The 22,728-nt window shown below is 36.5% G+C and overlaps 1 protein-coding gene across 15 annotated transcripts in view; it reads right to left on the reverse strand.

Annotated features, from left to right (window-relative positions):
* magi2a (membrane associated guanylate kinase, WW and PDZ domain containing 2a) overlaps positions 1–22,728 on the reverse strand; it is a 287,991-nt gene that overhangs the window by 8,297 nt on the left and 256,966 nt on the right. For 11 of the 15 annotated variants that reach the window (XM_048156796.1, XM_048156797.1, XM_048156801.1 and 8 more), the window contains 9 exons: positions 19,695–19,736; positions 17,970–18,085; positions 17,634–17,826; positions 12,321–12,584; positions 11,817–12,002; positions 9,562–9,856; positions 7,003–7,219; positions 6,619–6,762; positions 2,290–2,428 (listed from right to left, as the gene is read on the reverse strand). In XM_048156796.1, the coding sequence (XP_048012753.1) occupies positions 2,290–2,428; positions 6,619–6,762; positions 7,003–7,219; positions 9,562–9,856; positions 11,817–12,002; positions 12,321–12,584; positions 17,634–17,826; positions 17,970–18,085; positions 19,695–19,736 (1,596 nt within the window). The remainder of the gene's footprint in view (positions 1–2,289; positions 2,429–6,618; positions 6,763–7,002; positions 7,220–9,561; positions 9,857–11,816; positions 12,003–12,320; positions 12,585–17,633; positions 17,827–17,969; positions 18,086–19,694; positions 19,737–22,728) is intronic. The other 4 variants (XM_048156799.1, XM_048156808.1, XM_048156804.1 and 1 more) reach the window with 2 other exon arrangements.

The following is a 22,728-nucleotide window of genomic DNA, read 5'->3' on the forward strand; positions in this document are numbered from 1 at the left end:
CTTATTCTAAATATATCTGCAGTGTTTGTTGTATATATATTGAGAACATTCTACATTGTTTAAATTATATTTTGGTATTATTTATTTATTTTATATTTTATATTTATTTATTTTATATGTAGCTATACATTTAACTTATTTTAATTTTATTTTCAATTCATTGACATGGTTTTGTGGAATATTGAATTTGTTTGGTATAGCTCTTTTACTTTAACTTTAGTATTATAATTTATTTACAGTACACACACAGACTGTTAAAACCAGCTTCAACTGGAAGTAAGTAAAACTGTTAAATGTTTAAAACCAGACTGTTTTTTGATCATTAAAAAATATATACTTTTGATGTGCAATTGTTTAGTCATTGAGACTGTAATCTAAGGCTTTTTTTTTTTAACATAATCCCTTCTGGAAAATGGTTTATACAGCCCACATACATAGAACAGGCAGATATTTTGCTATTGAATGTTGTGTAAGTGTAGTTTATAGGAAATGGGTCTAATATCCAGTTTATTTTCAAAATCAAAATATCGGCTTATAAATCGGCTCTTTTCGAGTTAATATCGGCATCGGCATCGGCCCCCAAAAATCCATATCGGTCGGGCTCTAATCAGGGTTATGAGTTTATGGAGTTTTGGTGTTGAAATTTGGTCCTATTCTTCACTGATATGGGTTTCCAAGCTGCCCATACCGTATGCACTTATGCACCCCCATACCATCAGAGATGCTGGCTTTTGAACTGAACGCTCCCTCCTCTTTAGCCAGGAGGACACAGTGTCTGTGATTTCCAACAAGAATGTCAAATTTGGACTCGTCTGACCATAGAACACTTTTCCACTTTGAAACAGTTCATTTTAAATGAGCCTTGACACTACAGCTCTCCTGGACCATGTTCACATATGGCTTCCTTTTTTGCATGATAGAGATTTAGTTGGCATCTGCAGATGGCACAGCGGTTTCTGGATCATGCCGATGAGTGATGCAGTGTCGTCTGAGGGCCCAAAGACCACGGGTATCCGATAAAGGTCTTTGGCCTTGTCCCTTACGCACAGAAATTCCTCCAGTTTCTCTGAATCTTTTGATGATGTTATGCACTGTAGATGATGAGATTTGCAAAGCCTTTGCAATTTGACGTTGAGGAACATCGTTTTTAAAGTATTCCACAATCTTTTTACGCACTCTTTCACAGCTCTGCCCATCTTTACTTCTGAGAGACTCTGCCTCTCCAAGACATCCCTTTTGTAGCTAATCATGTTACAGACCTGATATCCATTAACTTAATTAGTTGCTAGATGTTCTCCCAGCTGAATCTTTTCAAAATTTCTTGCTTTTTCAGCCATTTGTTGCCCCCGTGCCAACTATTTTGAGACCTGTAGCAGGCATCAAATTTGAAATGAGCTCATTTAGTGGATAAAAGTGTAAAATTTGTCCGTTTTAACATTTGTTATGTTATCTATGTTCTATTGTGAATAAAATATTGGCTCATTTGAAAGTCTTTTAGTTTTCATTTTATTCAAATTTAAAAAACGTCCCAACATTTCCGGAATTCGGGTTGTATTACAGTCTTGACGTCTCCCAGTAAACTTTTACCTATCTGAAATCTGTATATAAAAAAGATGTTTGTGAGTTTGATATGCTATAGCTTTCAGACAAAATTGATGTTCTTGTATAGTATAATAAGAAGGCAGTGTCAACAACAACAACAACAAAAAAAAAACAGAACAAATATGAAATTTATATACAGTATAACAAACATTTCCAGAGTTGACTCCAGTGTGGCTCACGTGATGAAAAAAAGTTTTCACAATACTAGTTTTGAAGCATGAAATAAATGTTTTGGGTGAGTTACTACATTTTGCATTGTGATGTCCCATAAAACAGTTCTGACAATTGCACTTACTGTGACTGTTTAAAAAAAGAAGTCAAAGCGATTGAGGAAAACTGTAACTGATGGTGACCTCCTAAAAGTACCTACTAGAAAATCCTACTGAGAGCAGAATATTGATAATAATATATCATATGAAACCTGTCAACCAGACAAATTTCGCTCCTGGTGTGAATAAGTCAATGCATTATTTCATGACATATGAAATGTATGCTAAATATGTTATGCTATATTATACATATTCTGTGTGTTACCCAATAAAATATTACCTCTTCCAAAGATGAGGTAATATTTGTCTTGTGCTGATGGTTACTCCATCTCTTTTGGGCCCTGTAACCTAAGTGATCTAATACTGTAGGCAATTCTGAGCAGTAAGGTATATGTTCAGACAGTTTGTGTAAACCTACCATACTCAGGGACCTGCCCTGTGCCTCTCTTGAGCAGCAGGCGAACTCTACGGCCACCCGATTTGATGAGCTCAATAGCCCGAGCGTGGGTCATATCCCTCGTGCTCTCCCCATTTATTTCAATAATCTGATCACCAACCTGCAAAACAGACAAAATATGGCTATTATCTCAATATGAAAAAAGTGTTTTTGATGGAAAATCCATCCTAAACAAACATTCAAATACCTAAGTTTGTGAAGATAGATGTGCAAATGCACAAACAGAACAGCTGTAATTATTTTTCGACAGCTTTGATTTGCACCCTCTCTGGTTTTAATGATAATATGACTATCATTTATTAAGGATAATTATTCAGTAGGATCAATATAGGTCTATAACTCATGTCGGCTGTTTTGGTTAAGCGCTAATCAGCATTAGTAGTCATGAATGAGATAGAGTACCAATTAATTTCAAAATTAGCATCGCTGAATGAATGAATCATGGGTACGAGGCTCCTACGAGCTACAATACTGATGCTCTTCATCAACTGTGAATAAGGTGTGCGACTACTGAGGATAATAAGGGACTGGTTAATTGCCTTTCCTTGATATAAAGGAAGGTGGTATGATCAATACTATAATTACTAGTCAATTACTATAGTCAGCTAGTCAATTGGTGGGGTCTAGAATCTTTTATCATTTATTTTTAGCTGTGGTGCTGTCTCTAAATTCATCTTTATTAAAGCACAGCTATCAAAGTGCCTCATGAAACGAATCTACCGCCTTCAACAATACATTTCAAGACAATTACTGTCAGACTGTCATATCATTTGCTGTGAGCAATATTCCTGTTATTTTCCATATTATGCATCTGTAGGGCTCATTTTTTTTTTTTTCGTGGGCTAAGTTTTCGCGGACAGTTTTGTGCAATAAAAAGGTTATAGATTTTTAGACTGTTCATTTGTTAAATATCTGTCAGTCTTTGCCATTTTTTTAAAAAGTTGTTCTGTGTTGACATGCAGGTGTCTTTGTCTGCCACCATCCCATTTTTTATGGTGTGTTCACACTTGTCATGTATGGTTCGATTAAAATGAACCCTGGTGCGATTGCTCTGTTAATGCGGATCATTTGAACGTGTGATTGCTGCCATCCAAATCCTAGTGTGCGCCAAACAAGCGGACAGAGACCTCTGAAAGATGGGTCTCGGTCCGCTTCCAAACAAACTCTCTGGTATGGTTCAAATGATATATGAACGCAACACGGAGCAAAGACATGTAAACCAAGCCAAAAACATGAAGATGAGTCCCTAAATAGGACAGAATCCTCACGCATATCGGTTTTTCTCATCATAGTCGCCAGTTTGCCCATCACAGGCATCTCTGTGTGTGTGTGACGGTCAGATTCCCGCTGCTGTTTTGACTCCTTTACATATTTTATAAGCTCTTCACGAGTTCCCAGCTGGCCAAAATACCTTTATATGCAGGCTACGCACACACAACAAGCGCATTTATGTCACTACATGGCTTTAGCCTTGTCCACATACCCACACTTGCGGTCTTTGCACTTGACCACTTGTCTACTTATATGATGTATTTCCTGTATTTTGCTCAAGTGTTCAAGTGGGCGTGAAGACTGCAAGTGTGTGTAGAACTTTTGACACACTTATACACTTTTGAATAAAATGAAAGACACACTTATAGTCTTGCAAAAAAATGTTTACAGAGCTTTTTTTTTTTTTTTTAATTATTATTTTCAGTGCTTTGCATTTTAAAATACACTTCTAAATGTATGTTCAGTGGTTGCTATGTAACTAACAGAAGACACGATATTAAAATTGTGGTGCTTCTTTAAATGATAAAAAGCAATTGCAAATGTTGAACAAAATACACATAGCCCACTCATCTTTGCATCAATAAAATGCGCAACACTTTATATTTAACTACAAAATTATATGTATTATATAATTAATTTAACTTATACAGTCGTATATTTTCCTTGACATCTCGTGATTTCGGGGCATATGAGTTCCCGAACATAGTGCACGACGGGATACGCTTAGCCTCGAATACCGCTCAGAAGTGGTATTCAAGATAGTGTGGGTTTAATGTGCATTAAGGGCACTGCACTTGGGCATTTTTAAGACATGGGACAGTCTTGCACACTTACTTCCTGTCGCGTGCGCAAGCTCTCAAGTGGCCAAGACCGCAAGTGTGGGTATTTGGACAAGGCAATTGTTTTTGGATGTTCAATAAGTTCCGTCTCAAAATAGGCAATACGTCATAAAATCCGTGAATGTATCCCTATGCCTTTAGGTTCGGTATCTTTTGGTTCGGTGATAAAATTGCCAATCTGAACGCTAATCGGACCAGGACTAAATGTTTTTTGTTTTGTTTTTTGGTCCGGACCAAATAACCCAAACGAACCGAACTACAAGTGTGAACGCACCCTAAAAGGTTAAAGGTTAAAATACTTCAACTTTTAAAAATGTGTTTTCAGACCCTTACATTTTGTTCTTTTTGGTTATGGAAAACCAAGTGAGTATTTTTGACTAGTCTCTTATATTGAAGTAAATTTTATAATGTATTATATTCTTAAAAAATGCATACAATTTTTATAATATAATATAATATAATAAATTATTTTTTATTATATACTGTAAATACAACGATCAGGCATAACATTATGACCACCTTCCTAATATTTTGTTTGTCCCACTTTTGCTGCCAAAACAGCCCTGACCCGTCGAGGCATGGACTCCACTAGACCCCTGAAGGTGTGCTGTGGTATCTGGCACCAAGATGTTTCCCAGCAGAACATTGCTCAAAGCATCACACTGCCTCCGCCGGCTTGCCTTCTTTCCATAGTGCATCCTGGTGCCATGTGTTCCCCAGATAAGCGACATACACGCATCCCGCCATTCATGTGATGTAAAAGAAAACATGATTCATCAGACCAGGCCACCTCTTCCATTGCTCCGTGGTCCAGTTCTGATGCTCACATGCCCACTGTTGGCACTTTCGGCGGTGGACTGGTCTGCGACTATGCAGCCCCATACGCAACAAACCGCGATGCACTGTGTATTCTGACACCTTTCTATCAGAACCAGCATTAACTTCTTGAGCAATTTGAGCTACAGTAGCTCGTCTGTTGGATCGGACCACATGGGCCAGTCTTTGCTCCCCACATCAATAAGCCTTGGCCGCCCATGACCCTGTTGCCGGTACACCACTGTTCCTTCCTTGGAGTACTTTTAATAGATACTGACCACTGCAGACCGGGAACACCCCACAAGAGCTGCAGTTTTAAAGATGCTCTGAAGTCGTCTAGCCATCACAATTTGGCACAAACTCGCTCAAATCCTTACGCTTGCCCATTTGTCCTGCATCTAACACATCAACTTTAAGGATAAAATGTTCACTTGCTGCCTAAAATATCCCACCCATTAACAGGTGCCGTGATGAAGAGATAATCAATGTTATTCACTTTACCTGTCAGTATTCATAATGTAATGCCTGAAAATGTGCCCACATATATGCTGATGCTAAGCATGTAGGTGCATTGAACTTGTCTTGTCTCTGTGAACTAATTGGCCAGGGGCTGAGGAAAATGAACGAGCCAATTATAGTAACAAATGGAGAATTCCTCTCAAATGGTCTGGATAATGTGGAAGTCTGGGCAGGTCGCTGCCAGCGACAGGCGGCAAGTTTTTTATAACTCATTAAGATCTTGTTTAAATTAGGGGCAGAGAGCAGTGAGACCTCAACTCTCTCATTATTGACAAGGAGTCTCTCGTTTTTTGCTCCTGCACTTTGTCTGGGGCCGGTTCCTCTGACCTCTGGGGTGGAGAGTGCTAGTACTATCGCAGCTAGCAGCATCAGCAGCTCTATCATGTTTTCGGTTTATCTAGAAAGTATATGTGGAAATCTGCAGCAGTAGCAGCAGTGTCTGCTGTAGGCTGTATGACTTCATGCTTAATAGACTTTTTAAATACCACAGGTCTGTTCCAGCACAAACTAATTATAGTTTCAAAAGGCATTTTGTGCTGTGCTATATTCACACGCTGAAAGAAGACAGGGTGATGTTTACAGTCAGAACTGAGGCTCTTGAATGGAAGCGAACGGTCAGGTAATGGACTAAATATGAAAAGGATGGAATGAGAGGTAGAAAAAAAGATAATATCCTAAGGGGACTGTTTCATTCACATTAGCTCTGACAGCTTCATTACAGACAAGAGCTTAACAGGGAACAGGACAGAGAGACAGACAGACAGACAGATAGATAGATAGATACATAGATACATAGATAGATAGATAGATAGATAGATATGGACAGGAAGTGATTTCAGCTCACCCTCATCCTTCCATTGCGTATGGCTGGTCCGTCTTCAGCCAATCGCAGAACGAACAGGTCCATCTTATACTCGCGACCTCCACGGATACTAAAGCCAAAACCTTTCATACCCTTTTCCAACTCAACTGTGAAGAAGTCAAAATCCTGCCAACACACACACACACACACATATGAATTAAGGACTTTATAGACATATTATGAACATGCATAATGTATACTTTATGGAAATGAACTGTCAGTGCTACCTAATCCACTTTAACATTGTCATTTCATGATATTAATCTACAGGCTACTAGTGATAAATTATGATATCAGTGTGTATTTCTACTCCATTTCAAACTGCAGCACAGTGTCTGAGTGAATACAGAGTGGCAGAAGAGTTACCTGTGGCATCCTGTAGTCCGGTAAGGGAAAGGTGCGAGGGTCAGTGGACAGCTGTCTGTAGTCCAGCAGTGGGGGGTGTCTATAATCGAGCGTTGGCGGCTGTCGGTAATCTGCTACAGGGGGGTGTCGGTAGTCCACAGGGGGTTGGCGGTAATCAGTGAACGGCTGCCGAATATCGGGTTTTACATCCTGTCTCGCTTTCACCTCCGACCTGTAGCTGAGTAACAAATCAGAGCAGAACCAATGAGCACTAATGCCATTTGGTGATGTCAAATCTTATGCACAGAGTTGGAATATGTGGAACTGCAAGATTTGCACTTCTTCTATCATGATTTTTTATAACACTTCCTTGTTTAACTTGCCTACAAAAATGTATCAATTCAAAATAGTAGCTTTTATCAGCAACAAAAACTGGGAATGAGGAGATTCTCTCATAATATGTATTCTGTTTACGTCTGTTTTCCAATGGATGCCGTCAAAAAAGACTTACCACTGACAGAACTAACGCTCTAATGAATTTTAAAGTTTAATGGAGGATAATGTTCTGTTGAAAATGGCGAAGCCTGAGGAGCTCTAGGGTGTATATTGAAACTTGAGTGAGCATGGAGAGGAAGTGAAATCATTGGTCCCTGCAGGCTACATAAATGATTAAAAACTGTTTTAAGGAGACATGCAGGTAAATTATTCAGTTCTGTACGAGATAAGTGATTTTACGCAACAGCCTAATAGTGAGAGAGAGTCTGTAATAGTGAACTTTAGTCAAGTTTTAACTTGATGACAAACCAAACATATTTGACCTGAATATATCCATTCAAATGATTAGGGATGCACAATATATGGCTTCTATATCGGTTAACCATCAGCAACATATCAATCTTTCATACTATACATTATAAAGTTGTGATGTCTAAATTTACTTGTGGAATGCAAAACAACTGATTTTAGTTTTTAGTGTTGTATTTTTAAATTTATTTAGACAAAATAGTATAGAATTTTAATTTCAGACAAGGTGAGGTCACATCCATTAAGGTGAGGTCACAAAATTTTGCAGCAAAACATGTGACCAACTTGAACCCATTGCAAAATCTGTGTGGGGAAATTTTTTGCCCTCATGCAAAACTCTCATTCGAGCAGATTTCTTTTGAAATTACTTGAATTACTAAAAATGTCCTAAACTGCCCTGTCAACCTCTTTAATCACACCATGGTCAAACACAGACATTTTCTTAAAAAAAATAAAAAATTAGCTTAACCAAAAATCACAATTCTGTCTAAATGTCAGCATTAATAAATCAGGTACAAAAACAGTTTAAACCTAAATGCTATATAGCACTAAAAGTGGTTCTTGGCTCGTAATCATAGGGGAACAACTTTTGGTACTATGTAGCACCATATCTTTAAAGGTGCTATGTAGAACCCATAAGAGGTGCCATATCGCATTTTATTTCTTCAACAAAAATGGTGCTAAACAGCACCAACAGTGGTTCTTTGGCTCGTAAAGAACCTTTAAAGGGGCTTAACAGATTCTTTGTATGGCAGTCGTGCTATATAGCACCTTAACCACCCCAAAGAACCACTGAAGAACTGCTGAAGAACCATACAGGGGCTTAGGTTCTGTATACAGTAGTGGTGCTATATAGCACCTCAGTCATCCCAAAGAACCGGTGAAGAACCACTGAAGCACCAATATTACCCCCTTTCCACCAGCACGAACCGGGTGCTAGCTCAGAGCTAGTGCTAGTGCCAGTTCGGAGTTGGTTCAACTGATGAGCCTTCTAAGAACTGGTTTGCCTTTCCACAGGCTAGAGAGCCAGCAGAGAGCCAGGACTTACGTCACTGTATACGTCTCATATTTCACAGCAAAGCTAGCGCCGCAGCGCCAAACACAAATACACCAGGCTCGTTTGAGATGTATCGGCTTCTCGCATAGCGATCGGCGCATGACATCAAAGCTCCGCGAGAACGATCCAAAAGCACAAGGAGTCGTATGCTCTACAAACGCTCCTGCGGATCCGCGGCACTCCGATGTCACCCGCCGAATCAGTCCGCGCTGCTCCGATGCATCTCGAACAAGCCTTCCATCAACAATCGCGGATGTTTCACTACTGTTGATGCTCATGGCTTTGCGAACCTACATCGGCATCCAAACACGGTTCGCCGTAATTTGTATATAAACGGAGATTACAATCGAGCTGCTATTAGCTCGATTAGCTGCTATTTCAAAAATGGCTGTCACAAGTTTCTTGTTGGTCACGGTAACCCCGCCCCCAGCGGTTCTTACTTCTAGCCCAGCAATGTTTTGGTGCTACTTACGAACCACTTTTCCTGGTTCGGAGCTGGTGCTTTGTGTGTCGAAAGACAAAGAACTGATTTGAAACTAGGCTCTGGCTCCGAACCAGAACTCAAACTGCCTTGGTGGAAAAGGGTATATATGGTGCTATATAGCACTTAAAGTGGTTCCCCTATGTTTATGAGCCAAAGAACTACTTTTAGTACTATATAGCACCATTTTTTTAGATTGTATATTTAAGTAATAAAGTCATTTGAGCTGGTGTCTTGCCTGCTGTCGTGGCTGTAGATCTGTACTGGCACTGCGGAGGGCTGGGTGGGCAGGTTCTGTTGGGTCACTGAGCTGGGCTGATTGGCTGGGCTGGTTTGAGTGACAGGGCTCGGTTGTGCTTCTGAACTAGGCTGCGATTTGGGGCTGGGTTGAGGTGCAGAGTTGGTTTGAAGGTTGGAGTTGGGTAGAGGGGCAGCACCGGTCTGGTTCACAGTGCTGGGTTGGCAAACTGGACTGGGCTGGGCCATAGGGCTCTGCTTCTCTGAGCTGCCGGCAGAAGGCGTGCTGTTCGTCTCTGAAAAATGGAGAAAAGATAAAAAAGTTAAGCTATTTATACAGCTTCTTTTTGTAACACATCTTCTAAAATAGCAGTTTAAGGGTTGCATTAATAACCTAAAATCAATTATGGCCCTTGATAACGTTTTTTTGCATGTACTTTCTGCATTGTTTTAGCATTAAATGCACTAAAAGACCGGTGCAAGATGGAAAACTGAGTGCTACTGTAGTTCATGGAGTATATAGCAGTCTACCATAATCTAGCATACTTTACTAAACTGTATAACATTACATTTTTTAATAAGGCAGAATCTATGGGCCTATTTATACTTGGTCACTTCATGCATTTTCGTGAAATCGTGAATCGATTGTGAGGTGTAAATGCCATGTGAAGCCATGGATATGGCCCACTGTAGATGAGTATCACTTCAACAAGCTGACAGGCAAACTGCTGCAAATGAAAATAGTGGCTCTAAATTCTCCTACTAGTGCTGATGCCGCTCTTTCTTCTATTATGGTTTTTCATCTTGAAATCAGCTGATAAATAAAATGCAGCACATATGTTGCTTTCGGTGATATGAACGTCATTGAATTTGCATATACAGTAGCACAGAAATTGAAGATCGGATTTACATTTGCATTCCGAAAACACATTTATGTTGCCATGTTTAAATGGAACAGTTCAAACAAATAGCTGATCAGTAAAAATGCATGAAGTGACCAGTGTAAATAGGCCTGATAATAATTCTAATTTGACAACAGTGAGTAGTTAAAGGGTTAGTTCATCCAAAAATTATCCCATAATTTAGTCACCCTCAAGCCATCCTAGGTCAAGGTCAAGGTATCTTTATCAGTACCCGAAGGTAAATTTGTTGCGCAGGTGTACAGTGGAGGACAGTACATGACTTTCTTCTTTAAGTCAAACAAAATCAGTTATTAAATTAGAAAAATATTCTGACTCTTTCAAGCTTTATAATGGTAGTGAATAGTAACCAATATTTTGAAGCCCAAAAAAGCACAGGGGGTTAATAAAGGCCTTCTGAAGTGAAGCAATGCGTTTTTGTAAGAAAAATATCAATATTTAAAATTTTATAAACTAGAATCACTCCCATTATAAAGCTTGGAAGAGCTAGAGTATTTTTTAATATAACTCAGATTATGTTCGAGTGAAAGAAGAAAGTCACATACACCTAGGATTGCTTGAGAGTGAGTAAATTATGGGATAAACTAGGATTTTTGGGGTAAACTAACCCTTTAAAGTGGATTTCTGGAAGTTCGTGGATAATTTTTTTGTGCAACCATTTATTAAATTTGGCCCTTAAAAGGAAAGTTCACCCAAGAATTGACATTCTGTTGTCATTTTCTCACCCTCATGTCATTACAAACCTGTATGACTTTTTTTGTGAATAAATAATGACAAAATTTAAATTTTTGGGTGAACTATACCTTTTAGGATTAATTTCAGTGTATAAGTTTTTCATTCAGCTATCAATATTAGTTATTTATTGTTATTTTCACACATTTTATTTTACTCATTTATTTTTAATGTTATTTTTAAAAACCTTTTTGTTAGTTTAATTTAGCACTTACATTTACAGCCACAATCTCATGAACCTCCTGCATTTTTATCACAAACTACCATTCAGAAAAAACAGTAATGACATCCAATCACATTTCAACTTCTTAAAACACAACTGTAATAGTATAGTTTGTTTTAAATAATTGGCATTATAAAGCTACAGTGTGAAATTTCTGCAGCAGTGGGCACATGGCAAAAATAATGTCAACCTCCACCCCCACCCGCTGAGACTCTCCTACCAGCCCTTTCACCCCAACCTCTTCCACTGTTTAGAAAAAAGTTAGTCCCATCTTGACCTCACACCATTGGTTGAGCCAGTTCACATGACAGAGCAATGTTCAGGAAGTCAACCTTCAAAGTCAGTTAAGTAGCAGAATTAGTGTTCACAGTGTCCACTCACCCTCCTGAGGGATGATCCTGAGTGTGACGGTGAGTCCTGCGTCCTTGATCAGTTTGACGATGTCGGCGTGCGGCATGTTGACAATAGACTGGTTGTTGACGGCCAGTATACGATCTCCAACCTTGAGCTTCCCACAGTGGTCTGCTGGACTTCCCTCAATGATGCGGCCAATCTTATGAGGCACGGCTGACAACACACAAGCACAAATACTCTTTACATAATACATTGAGAGAGCTCTTTTTCTGCACTCTGTCCTTTCCTGTTAGTGGAGCTGTTTTTATATACGAGCGTGGGCGCTGCATTAGAACATTGTAACTAGCCTCTTCAGCCCTCAAATAGAAGTGCATCTATTATTAATACACAGGTTTATGAGGACATGCTGCACTTTTAAAATCACTATGACCCTCTAAAGCAGCCAGCCTGAGTGAGCTTTTACAGTAAAGGAATGTCCCAGATAGAAAATAAGTCGAAGCGCACGAAGTGTACAAAATAATCATTCCTTACCAGCAGCAGCCACGGTTTCAGGCCTGTTCAGTGAACTGATAATAACGAATCCAAACCCTTCGCTCTCCTTGCGCTGGATGGTGACATCGCTGGGCTGCAGGTTCTGATTGGCTACTGTGTCTGGTGGGGAGGAGCCTGTGGTGGATGGGGCGGAGTTTTGTGAGGGGGCGGAGTTGTTACAGAAGATTCTGGAGTTGAAGTCACTCCTGGGGGAACTGTGCTGGGTAGATCCAGGACTGCGGCCGTTTTCTGGAAAGGGTTCACCTGAACATACCAGAGTGAGAGAGAGGGTACAATAAATAGACTGTTTTAAAGTAACACTTCAACTGACTTGGCATTTTCATCAGACTTAAATGGGAAAAATCATGGTTAAGAGGAACAAGGTTCTCCCAAATACTTGATTTTCATGGGTTAATTGTCTGAAGGATCCCTTTAATACGTACTGGAACATATAAGAATCATCACAATCGATTGGAACCATTGTATTCATCACTTTTCCAGGATTTTCTACCTGATTTTCTTTTCTCTAACAGTTACATAAAATACATTAAATACAATTTTGAGACTTTAAAGAAACTAAAATTAATAAAAGTATGTGAGAAAGAGAGAAAAACAGATGTTATATGCTATAGCTGAAGTTCCTTTGCGATCAAACATTAAGCCTAAAAAAGCCAGCAGCCAGACATTTCCCAACCGCTCCACTGAGATGCAAAGGGGGAGAAACGATTGTCCAGGGAAGATAAGAATGAGAGGATGAGTCAGACAGCGAGAAGGATGAGGGAGGCAGAGCTTGAAAAGGCACAAAATCTGAGCCTCAGCTACACCAAGAATTATTAGACAAGGTGGACGAGAGAGAGAGAAAAAACAGAGGACACATTATAAGCAGCAGAGGAAAAGTATAACAGAACCTGCTTCATTACCTCCATTACCTTCTTCACATAATATATACTTTGCAACAATCTATACTTGCTGTAACTGTCAGGAAATAACAAGCTTTAGCCTTTAAAGGTGGTTTCTTCAATTTCAGGCAGAATTATGTCCCACGGGTTTATTTTTATTAAAACAGATTTCATTTTTTTTCTTTTGATATATGAAGGTCATGTTAAAACTGTGTTGGAAACTATATATCATGCTACTTTTCAAATGTCTTTTATGTACAGATTTTATTGTTTTAATCTTGTCCTTGACGCAGACATTTTATCTTTATATTTTGAAAATAATATTGCATGTTTAAAACTATGATAATCTAAAAGAGAGTGAAATAAACATTAACCATTTTTAATATTTATTGTGTGACAATGATTTATATATTACGGAAGAGGATTAGGGCTAAGCAATAATAAAAAATTAAAAACATCTCGAGATTGAAGTTGTTAAATTTCGAGAAAAAACTTGTTAAATTTCGAGAAAAAAGTCGAAATAAAATGTTGAGAATAAACTCATTAAATTCTGAGAAAAATGTCGTTAAATTTTGAGAAAAAAGTCGAGATAAAATGTTGAATAAACTCGTTAAATTACGAGAATAAAAACTCGTTAAATTTCGAGAAAAAAGTCGAGATAAAATGTTGAGAATAAAGTCATTTAATTACGAGAAAAAAGTCATTAAATTCCGAGAACAAATTCGTTAAATTATGAGAAAAAAGTTGTTAAATTTCGAGAAAATTAATAATTTTTTTAAAGTTAATTTTCTCTAAATTTAATTTAGTTTTTTTTCTTGTAATTTAACGAGTTTATTCAACATTTTATCTCGACTTTTTTCTCGAAATTTAATGAGTTTTTTTTCTCGTAATTTAACGAGTTTATTCAACATTTTATCTCGACTTTTTTCTCAAAATTTAATGACATTTTTCTCATAATTTAATGAATTTGTTCTCGTAATTTAACAACTTTTTTCTCGTAATTTAATGACTTTATTCTCAACATTTTATCTCGACTTTTTTCTCGAAATTTAACGAATTTTTTTCTCGTAATTTAACGAGTTTATTCTCAACATTTTATCTCGACTTTTTTCTCGAAATTTAACGAATTTTTTTCTCGTAATTTAACGAGTTTATTCTCAACATTTTATCTCAACTTTTTTCTCGAAATTTAACGAGTTTTTTCTCGTAATTTAATGAGTTTATTCTCAACATTTTGTCTCGACCTTTTTCTCGAAATTTAACAAGTTTTTTCTTGAAATTTAATGAGTTTATTCTCAACATTTTGTCTCAACCTTTTTCTCGAAATTTAACACGTTTTTTCTCGAAATTTAACGAGTTTATTCTCAACATTTTATTTCGACTTTTTTCTCGAAATTTAACGAGTTTTTTCTTGAAATTTAACAACTTTAATCTCAAGATGGTTTTATTTTTTTATTATTGCTTGGCCCTAATCCTCTTCCGTAATATATAGAATGTTCCACCACAACAAACAATTTTGCCTCTAATAAAGATATTTTTTATAATAAAAATCAAATGTTAGTGTATTTGTTTACCATAGCAAAAATAATAATGTGCATGCTTGAGATGACATATGAAACAGGATGGCGAAGAAGATAAATTAAACTTAGTATTTTGAATTTGTGTAATTTCCAATGGAGCTGTTTGGTTATGTGTGAAAATATATTGTTTAACTGTGTATATTTAGGATACTTAGGGCCTGATTTACTAAACAGGGCAAATTAGCGTGAAATCGCAATTCCAAAAAAGCATGATGGGAGTGGAAAGTTCAGCGCGTGATCTATTGACGACAAAGAAATTAAAGAACTAGGGGTGTGACGAGACAGGTAGCTCATGAGACGAGATTGAGTTCACGAGAACGAGACAAGATTTTTACACAGTATTTTTAAGAAATCCTCAATGACGAAATACATGACTACAACAATAGTCTGCAGGTGCATTGGTTTAACTAATCATCTTGTAATGAATGTCATTTCAGTTCTACTTTCTGTGTATGAATTATCATATGCAGTAAAAGACAACAATACTCAAGTACTGTAAAAGGTTTTGCCACAAACACAACTGACTGGCTTCTCTGTATGATTTCATATGAATCTCTTTAGACCTTAGAACTGTACATGATTTATGAGCTTCTACAAATTTTGACCCTCCTTTCTGCAAATTGATCATAGAAATAAAAACAGTATAAATAAAAATGAGGTTTCTCTTAGTCCTATCATTAAGTGCAAACAATACTGTAAGAGCAACCATAATCGAAGTACTCTCTCAATGTTAAAAGTGCAAACAGAGACCAAATTTTTCTTCAAGCATGATACAGAGCTAAGAGATGGTTACAACTACACAATCCAATCTAAGATAGCTTTCATGTTGGGGGATATTTGCATGCATTAGGAAGCCGCTTTCAAAATGTGTTTGAATGAGCACTTGCATTTTACTTTCGCTTTTATGATCTTGCGTACTCTGTAAATAGGGAGCGCCTGTGCTGAGTACGCATTCTGTAAGATCAGACATTTGTCAGACGCTTTTAAGCTCTGTTGTGCAACGAATCCTCTGCCATGATCTTGTCAGTCATCACATGATCAGTGAAAGCTGATTCTTGTTGCACTACACACGGTGCTCATGTTGGATGAGCTTGATGGAATTGAAGCGACAGTTATCCAACTGAATTAAATGGTTTTTATTTCTATAAAAAGCAAAATGACAGTGGAGGTGTAATGTAAATGTAGCATTGATATAATCTATCCTAATTTCACCCTCACACTCCGTCATGTCAATGTTGCGAGACAGCTTTTCACCTTTTCATCAACATTTTAATCCAATCTCGTCACACCCCGATAATGAACACAGACCCAGCCGGATCATTTCCATAATGACCAACACAATCTACCAAGAGCAGTGTAAATTAGCATCTGGTTTAAGACATGCTTTTTTGGGTGGTAATTAATGGCGCAAAATACCAGTAAATTGACTAGCGCAAACCTTAGTAAATCACCTTGCATGATTCATTTAAAGATGCCCTAGATTATGTTTTTAAAAGATGTAATATAAGTCTAAGGTGTCCCCTGAATGTGTCTGTGAAGTTTCAGATCAAAATACCCCATAGATTTTTTTTTATTAATTTTTTTAACTGCCTATTTTGGGGCATCATTATAAACACGCCGATTTTATGCTGCGGCCCCTTTAAATCCAGTGGTCCACGCCCACAGAGCTTGCGCTTGCCTTGAACAGTGCCTTAACAAAGTTTACACAGCTAATATAACCCTCAAAATGGATCTTTACAAAGTGTTCGTCATGCATGCGGCATGCATGCGTCGGATTATGTCAGTATTGTATACTGTTATATTGTTTACTTCTGATTTTGAATGAGTTTGATAGTGCTCCGTGGCTAATGGCTAATGCTACTCTGTTGGAGAGATTTATAAAGAATGAAGTTGTGTTTATGAATTATACAGACTGCAAGTGTTTAAAAATGAAAATAACGACGGCTCTCTTGTCTCCGTGAATACAGTAATAACCGATGGTAACTTTAACCACATTTAACAGTACATTAGCAACATGCTAACGAAACATTTAGAAAGACAGTTTACAAATATCACTAAAAATATCATGTTGTCATGGATCATGTCAGTTATTATCGCTCCATCTGCCATTTTTCACTATTGCTCTTGCTTGCTTACCTAGTCTGATGATTCAGCTGTGCACAGATCCAGACGTTAATACTGGCTGCCCTTGTCTAATGCCTCGATCATGGGCTGGCATATGCAAATATTGGGGGCGTACATATTAATGATCCCGACTGTTACGTAACAGTCGGTGTTATGTTGAGATTCGCCTTTTCTTCGGAGGTCTTTTAAACAAATGAGATTTATATAAGAAGGAGGAAACAATGGTGTTTGAGACTCACTGTATGTCATTTCCATGTACTGAACTCTTGTTATTTAACAATGCCAAGATAAATTCAATTTTTCATTCGAGGGCACCTTTAAATACTCTCCTCCCATAAATTTTTCATCTGAAAGGGAAACTCATACAAATGCATATGCAATAAGGTCAGCTGCAAAAATAACCGTGTCCACTCCTCGTCAGCACTAATTTTTCACTGCATGTCTTCAGTGAATCCTGACAGTAGTTTTTCGCCAAAAGAGGGTTTGTGCTGGCGCAAGCTGTTAGTAAATCTGGCCCAAAAATGGTAGCCTTGGCAAGACAAAGGATGTGGCCACTTTACACGCAAATGTTAAAAGTGTAAAGACACAGAATGCTATTACACACAATACATGATTTGATATGGGGTGGAAATACCATGTACGTTCAATAAATGTTCATTCACTGTTGTACATTGTTTGTAGACAAATGAAACAAACATGCAAATTCTCACCTGTGGGCTGAACTCTCCGTCGTACAGTGAGTTTAACCTGCCCAGTCCGGGCCGCCCCATGCATGAGGTCAATGACGTAACGGTGGGGTTTTCCAGCCACAGGGATTCCATCGACTGACATCAGCTCATCTCCTGGCCGGAGACGACCGTCTTTATCTGCTGGGCTCTTCTCGATGATTGCACCAATCAGGATCTGTACAGGCACAGCACGGTTACTGTAGGCTCTCTTTAAGCTTTGTATGGAAACTGAAGTGGATGAACAGACATGTTATCATGTTAGCTAATGGCAGTGAGCTCTGTTTTAGGAAGCATGTGCGTTAGTTCTAAAGTACGAGCCTTCTCCTGAGCCTCCGGACTCACAGGCTGTCCTGGTTCCTCTCCGCCCAGGATCCTAAAGCCGAAACCAGACTTCTGTCTGCGCAGGTGCACCTCCACCTCCTGGAACTCTGATGCTGACATTGAAGACACACATTTATCTCACAATTTAGTCATTTCTCCAGATTATTCTCATCCTTCAAGGGTAATTTACCGTTCTAGTTGACATTTAAGACCCCCATTTCTGTTCATTGAGTACTTAATTTGTTAATTCATTCATTTTATGTTCTTGAACCTGTATTGGCAGGTTAATTTTCAAGGCAGTGAGAATGACAAATGGCAAAAACTGACTAAAAATTAAATTCCAGAAATCTCCAGGTACTATTTCACAGAGGTCTCAATAACTGGATATAAAAAACAATGAATTTCTTCAATGACTTTATTTTAACACCCTGTAAAGCCATTTCATAGAAAATTCATAAATACTTTTTACAATATATATCAAATATTGTTCAAAGAAGTATTGATTCTAAGAGTTTCAATTGATTCAAGTGTTTTGTTGTAATGAAATAGTCACTAAATGTCATCATCTTTTAAATATCATATGATTTTAGGTGACAAAAATAACATTTATTTGATGATACATTTTATAAAAATCTAATTGTAACAGACCGAACTTATATTTTACGGAAGAGGATTAGGGCCAAGCAATAATAAAAATAAAAAAAAACATCTCGAGATTAAAGTTGTTAAATTTTGAGAAAAAAGTCGAGATAAAATGTTGAGAATAAATTCGTTAAATTACGAGAAAAAACGTGTTAAATTTTGAGAAAAAAGTCAAGATAAAATGTTGAGAATAAAGTCATTAAATTATGAGAAAAAAAGTCGTTAAATTATGAGAACAAATTTGTTAAATTACGAATTTGTTCTCATAATTTAACGACTTTTTTCTCGTAATTTAATGACTTTATTCTCATAATTTAATGACTTTATTCTCAACATTTTATCTTGATTTTTTCTCGAAATTTTACGATTTTTTTCTCGTGATTTAATGAGTTTATTCTCAACATTTTATTTTTGAATTTTTTCTCAAAAATTAAACAAGTTTTTTCTCGAAATTTAACAACTTTAATCTTCACATTTTTGTAGTGATATTTTTGTATTTTGATGAAACATGTCTTTAAAATTTCGTAATTGTAATCATGTATTAAATAGCATATGACTTAGGTGGCAAAAATAACATTTATTTGATTATACTAAATTTTATAAACATTTAATTGATATTTTTATATATAACAAATATTCAAAAGAAGGTCATGGTAACTGGATATAAAAAATTATTTCAGACTTTCAGACTTTATTTTGTAAAGTTTCAGAGCAAATGCAAAAATACTGAGACATTATTTTCAGTCTTTTTACGACATATATCAAATATTGTTAAAAAGTATTGATTGTTAGAAGTATTGATTTTAAAAAATAAGAGATAGTTTTTGTCTTTTGATAAAAAAGGCCCTTAAAATTTAGTCTAAATTTAAGGTTAGGTTTAGTCATACTTTTAATTAAATGGCATATGATTTTTAGGCAGTTTATTTGAGGATACTTAAAAAAGTCAAATTACAGTAGGAAAAACTTAACATTCAAAAAATATAAAAAATGTATAGAGGTCACTGGATATATAAAAAATGAATTTCAGACTTGACTTTATGCAGGACTGTTTCTGTTTTGGGTGCAGATATATTTACTCACCGGAGAGGTCAGCTGGGATGGCTGCTCGAGGAAGCCCTGGCTCTAAGAAAGGGAGAGATACAAGGACAGCCCATAAATCAATTCTTATATAAACATACACACCTGGAAATATACTAACTAGAATATATACATGACCTGTCTCACTGCTAATATAACTCCCAACAACTACAAAGTACAAACTACAATGAAGATATTATACAGTGCCCCCAAAAAGGAACTTGAGGCACACTGATGACAAAATGATGTTAACTATTTTCTCAATTTTAGAAGCCAGTTTGTGATTTTCTACAGTAAAACAGAAGTACAGCAGCACCTGAAAACGTACACACGGCCATGTATAATGAACTCTGCTGCATGTATCTCATTTAAAATAGGTTCCAGGTGGAGCTTGAGCCTGATTCTGATTCTGAGAGGGAGTCTGATCTCCAACTTTTTCATTCCTGCAACCTCATCTGCCTCTCTGCTAGAGCTGGTCGATATTTGCAACCCTATGCTGGTGATATTTAACCAGTATATTGGTGTATATTATGATAGGCTGTGTGTTTTGTGCAATCTCCTTGTGTAATGACTTGTAAATATCACAGTGTAAGTATGTTAAGCGCATCTAATTCAAACCAATTGCATTAGAGTTTGATTCATTTATGCAAAATAGCTCTTTTGAAAAGAATCAGTTTAGAATTGAATTATTTCTTGTGTTCATGGAAGTCTTCGAGGGACATTTTGCATGCTATAATAAGTTTTGATAAAACATGTAGGTGAATGTTGCTGTTTATTACTATTTATTAAATTAATGCATTTGAAATGATTAAATATTCTTTCTTTGTGATCATTAAGAGCAGAATGCTAAACAACATGCACTGAATAGATGAACTTTTTAATGATTGCTAGTTCCTAAGACAAAAAAATTAACCTGTAAAGTCATTTCAGAGCAAAATACATACAAACTCAAATATTATTTTGAGCCTTTTTACAATATACATCATAAAATGTCTTAAGTCTAAATTTAATCATGTTATATTTTTCATTACATGTGGTTTTCGGTGACAAAAATAACATCTATACAATGATAAATAAAAAAAGCAGTAGATCACACTTTACCAAATATTTAAAAAAATAAATAAATAAAGATTTATTTACAATAAAATATGCATAAACATAAACAGAATACGTGTCCTTGTTGTGAAAACCTGAGATCCTGTAATACTTGAATATGAGTATTAATGAGATTTTAAGAGTTTGACAGAATGTAAAATCTTTACAGCATCCTTGCAACATCAAGCACATATTAAACAGCTATAAAACATTAACAGTCTTATGACTGAACGTACTGAAACATTGTCACTGTCAGTTTAGTAAGAACTGCAATTTCACAGAATGAGGCCGTTTAAAACATCTTGCTCATAAAATATGATGAGGCTCACAGAAAAAGATATACAAAATGTAATCATCCTTCAGGACGTGAACATACTTACCTGGAAGAGAAACTGAATGGTTTGCGCACATATTAAATCTCTATATCACAATAGATGCTAAAGTGTCTGTGTGATATAATAAGATCTATAAATATGAAGCAAAAACCTTCTATGGAGGATCATTGTACATGTCATTATCAAACAACATCAATACACTATATTAACCAACATCCATTGCTATTTGCCAAACTGTCATTGCTAGCTGTGAATATTAAAGGGAACACTGTACAAAAGAAAGGAGGAGGTATAGAATAGGAGACAGTAATGAGGGAGAGCACACCAACTCCCTGCTGATTTAAAACCATAGAAAATGTCTAGTGAGGTACAGCAGTTCAACTTTATGTAAATGCACAGAGAAAGGATGAAGTGACCGGTAATGGGAGTGCAGACAGTAGTTGAATATAGGAACGCCTACTAGTGAGTAACAACAGAACGACATGTTGACCTCTGCTGATTTAATCGCTGTCAGTCTAAAATGCACCTTTAGAAATGCAACATCAACTCTTTTGATAGTTCAGACGTATTTGCTCAATATGCAGGTAATGTCATACAGGTATAAGGATATTAATTAAACATATGCTTTACTTAAAATGCTATGAATGTTGGTTCACAGGGGGACCTTGAAAAGTTCAGAAAGCCTGTTTGTGCAGTAATGTCTCTAAATTTGGTTAAGAAAGTACCTGCATTAATAATGTAAAGTGTTATATAATGTAAAAAACCACTAAAGCAACTGAAGTTCTCTCAGACTCCAGAGCAGCTCTACGGATCTCATTGTGGGAAAATTCCAAATTGACAAGACATGACAACCTCAAAACACTTACCATGGTGGATAAGATAGGTTGTAAGTTACAGCAATTAAAAAGTATTTTGTGAGCCTGAGAGAGCGGACATAATGGTCACTGGAGACTTAAACCATGTTCTAACCAAGCCTAACAATAAAAGGCACCAGTAAAAATCATTTTTTGGAAAACTACGACTTAAAGTCATAGGTGAGCATATTTGTTGTTTAATATCACTTTACTCCGTGGCCATCTTGATATTACACTCTAAAAAATGCTGGGTTGAAAATGGACAAACCCAGCAGTTGGGTTAAATGTTTGCCCAACCTGCTGGGTAGTTTTATTTAACTCGACTATTGTTTAAAAATTACTGTATTGCTTGCTTAAAATCAACCCAATGTATGTTGGAAATTAACATTTATTAATATGTTTAACAAATAATAATTAAACAATAAACATTTATTAAATTGCTTATTAATAAATGTTCACTTTTTGATTATTATTGTTGCCTCTAGTGATTATGAGATTATGAGATTTTTAATTTCCAACCTATTTTGGGTTCATTTTAAGCCAGCCAGATGTTAATTTTTAAACAATAGTTGGGTTAAATAAAACTACCCAGCAGGTTGGTAACCACTGGGTTTGTATACTGTATATATGTATATGTATATATATATATATATATATATATATATATATATATACAAACAGTATCTCACAGAAGTGAGTACACCCCTCACATTTTTGTAAATATTTTATTATATCTTTTCATGTGACAACACT

The sequence above is a fragment of the Megalobrama amblycephala genome, linkage group LG14, assembly GCF_018812025.1.
Source record: "Megalobrama amblycephala isolate DHTTF-2021 linkage group LG14, ASM1881202v1, whole genome shotgun sequence".
Classification (NCBI taxonomy): Eukaryota; Metazoa; Chordata; class Actinopteri; order Cypriniformes; family Xenocyprididae; genus Megalobrama; species Megalobrama amblycephala.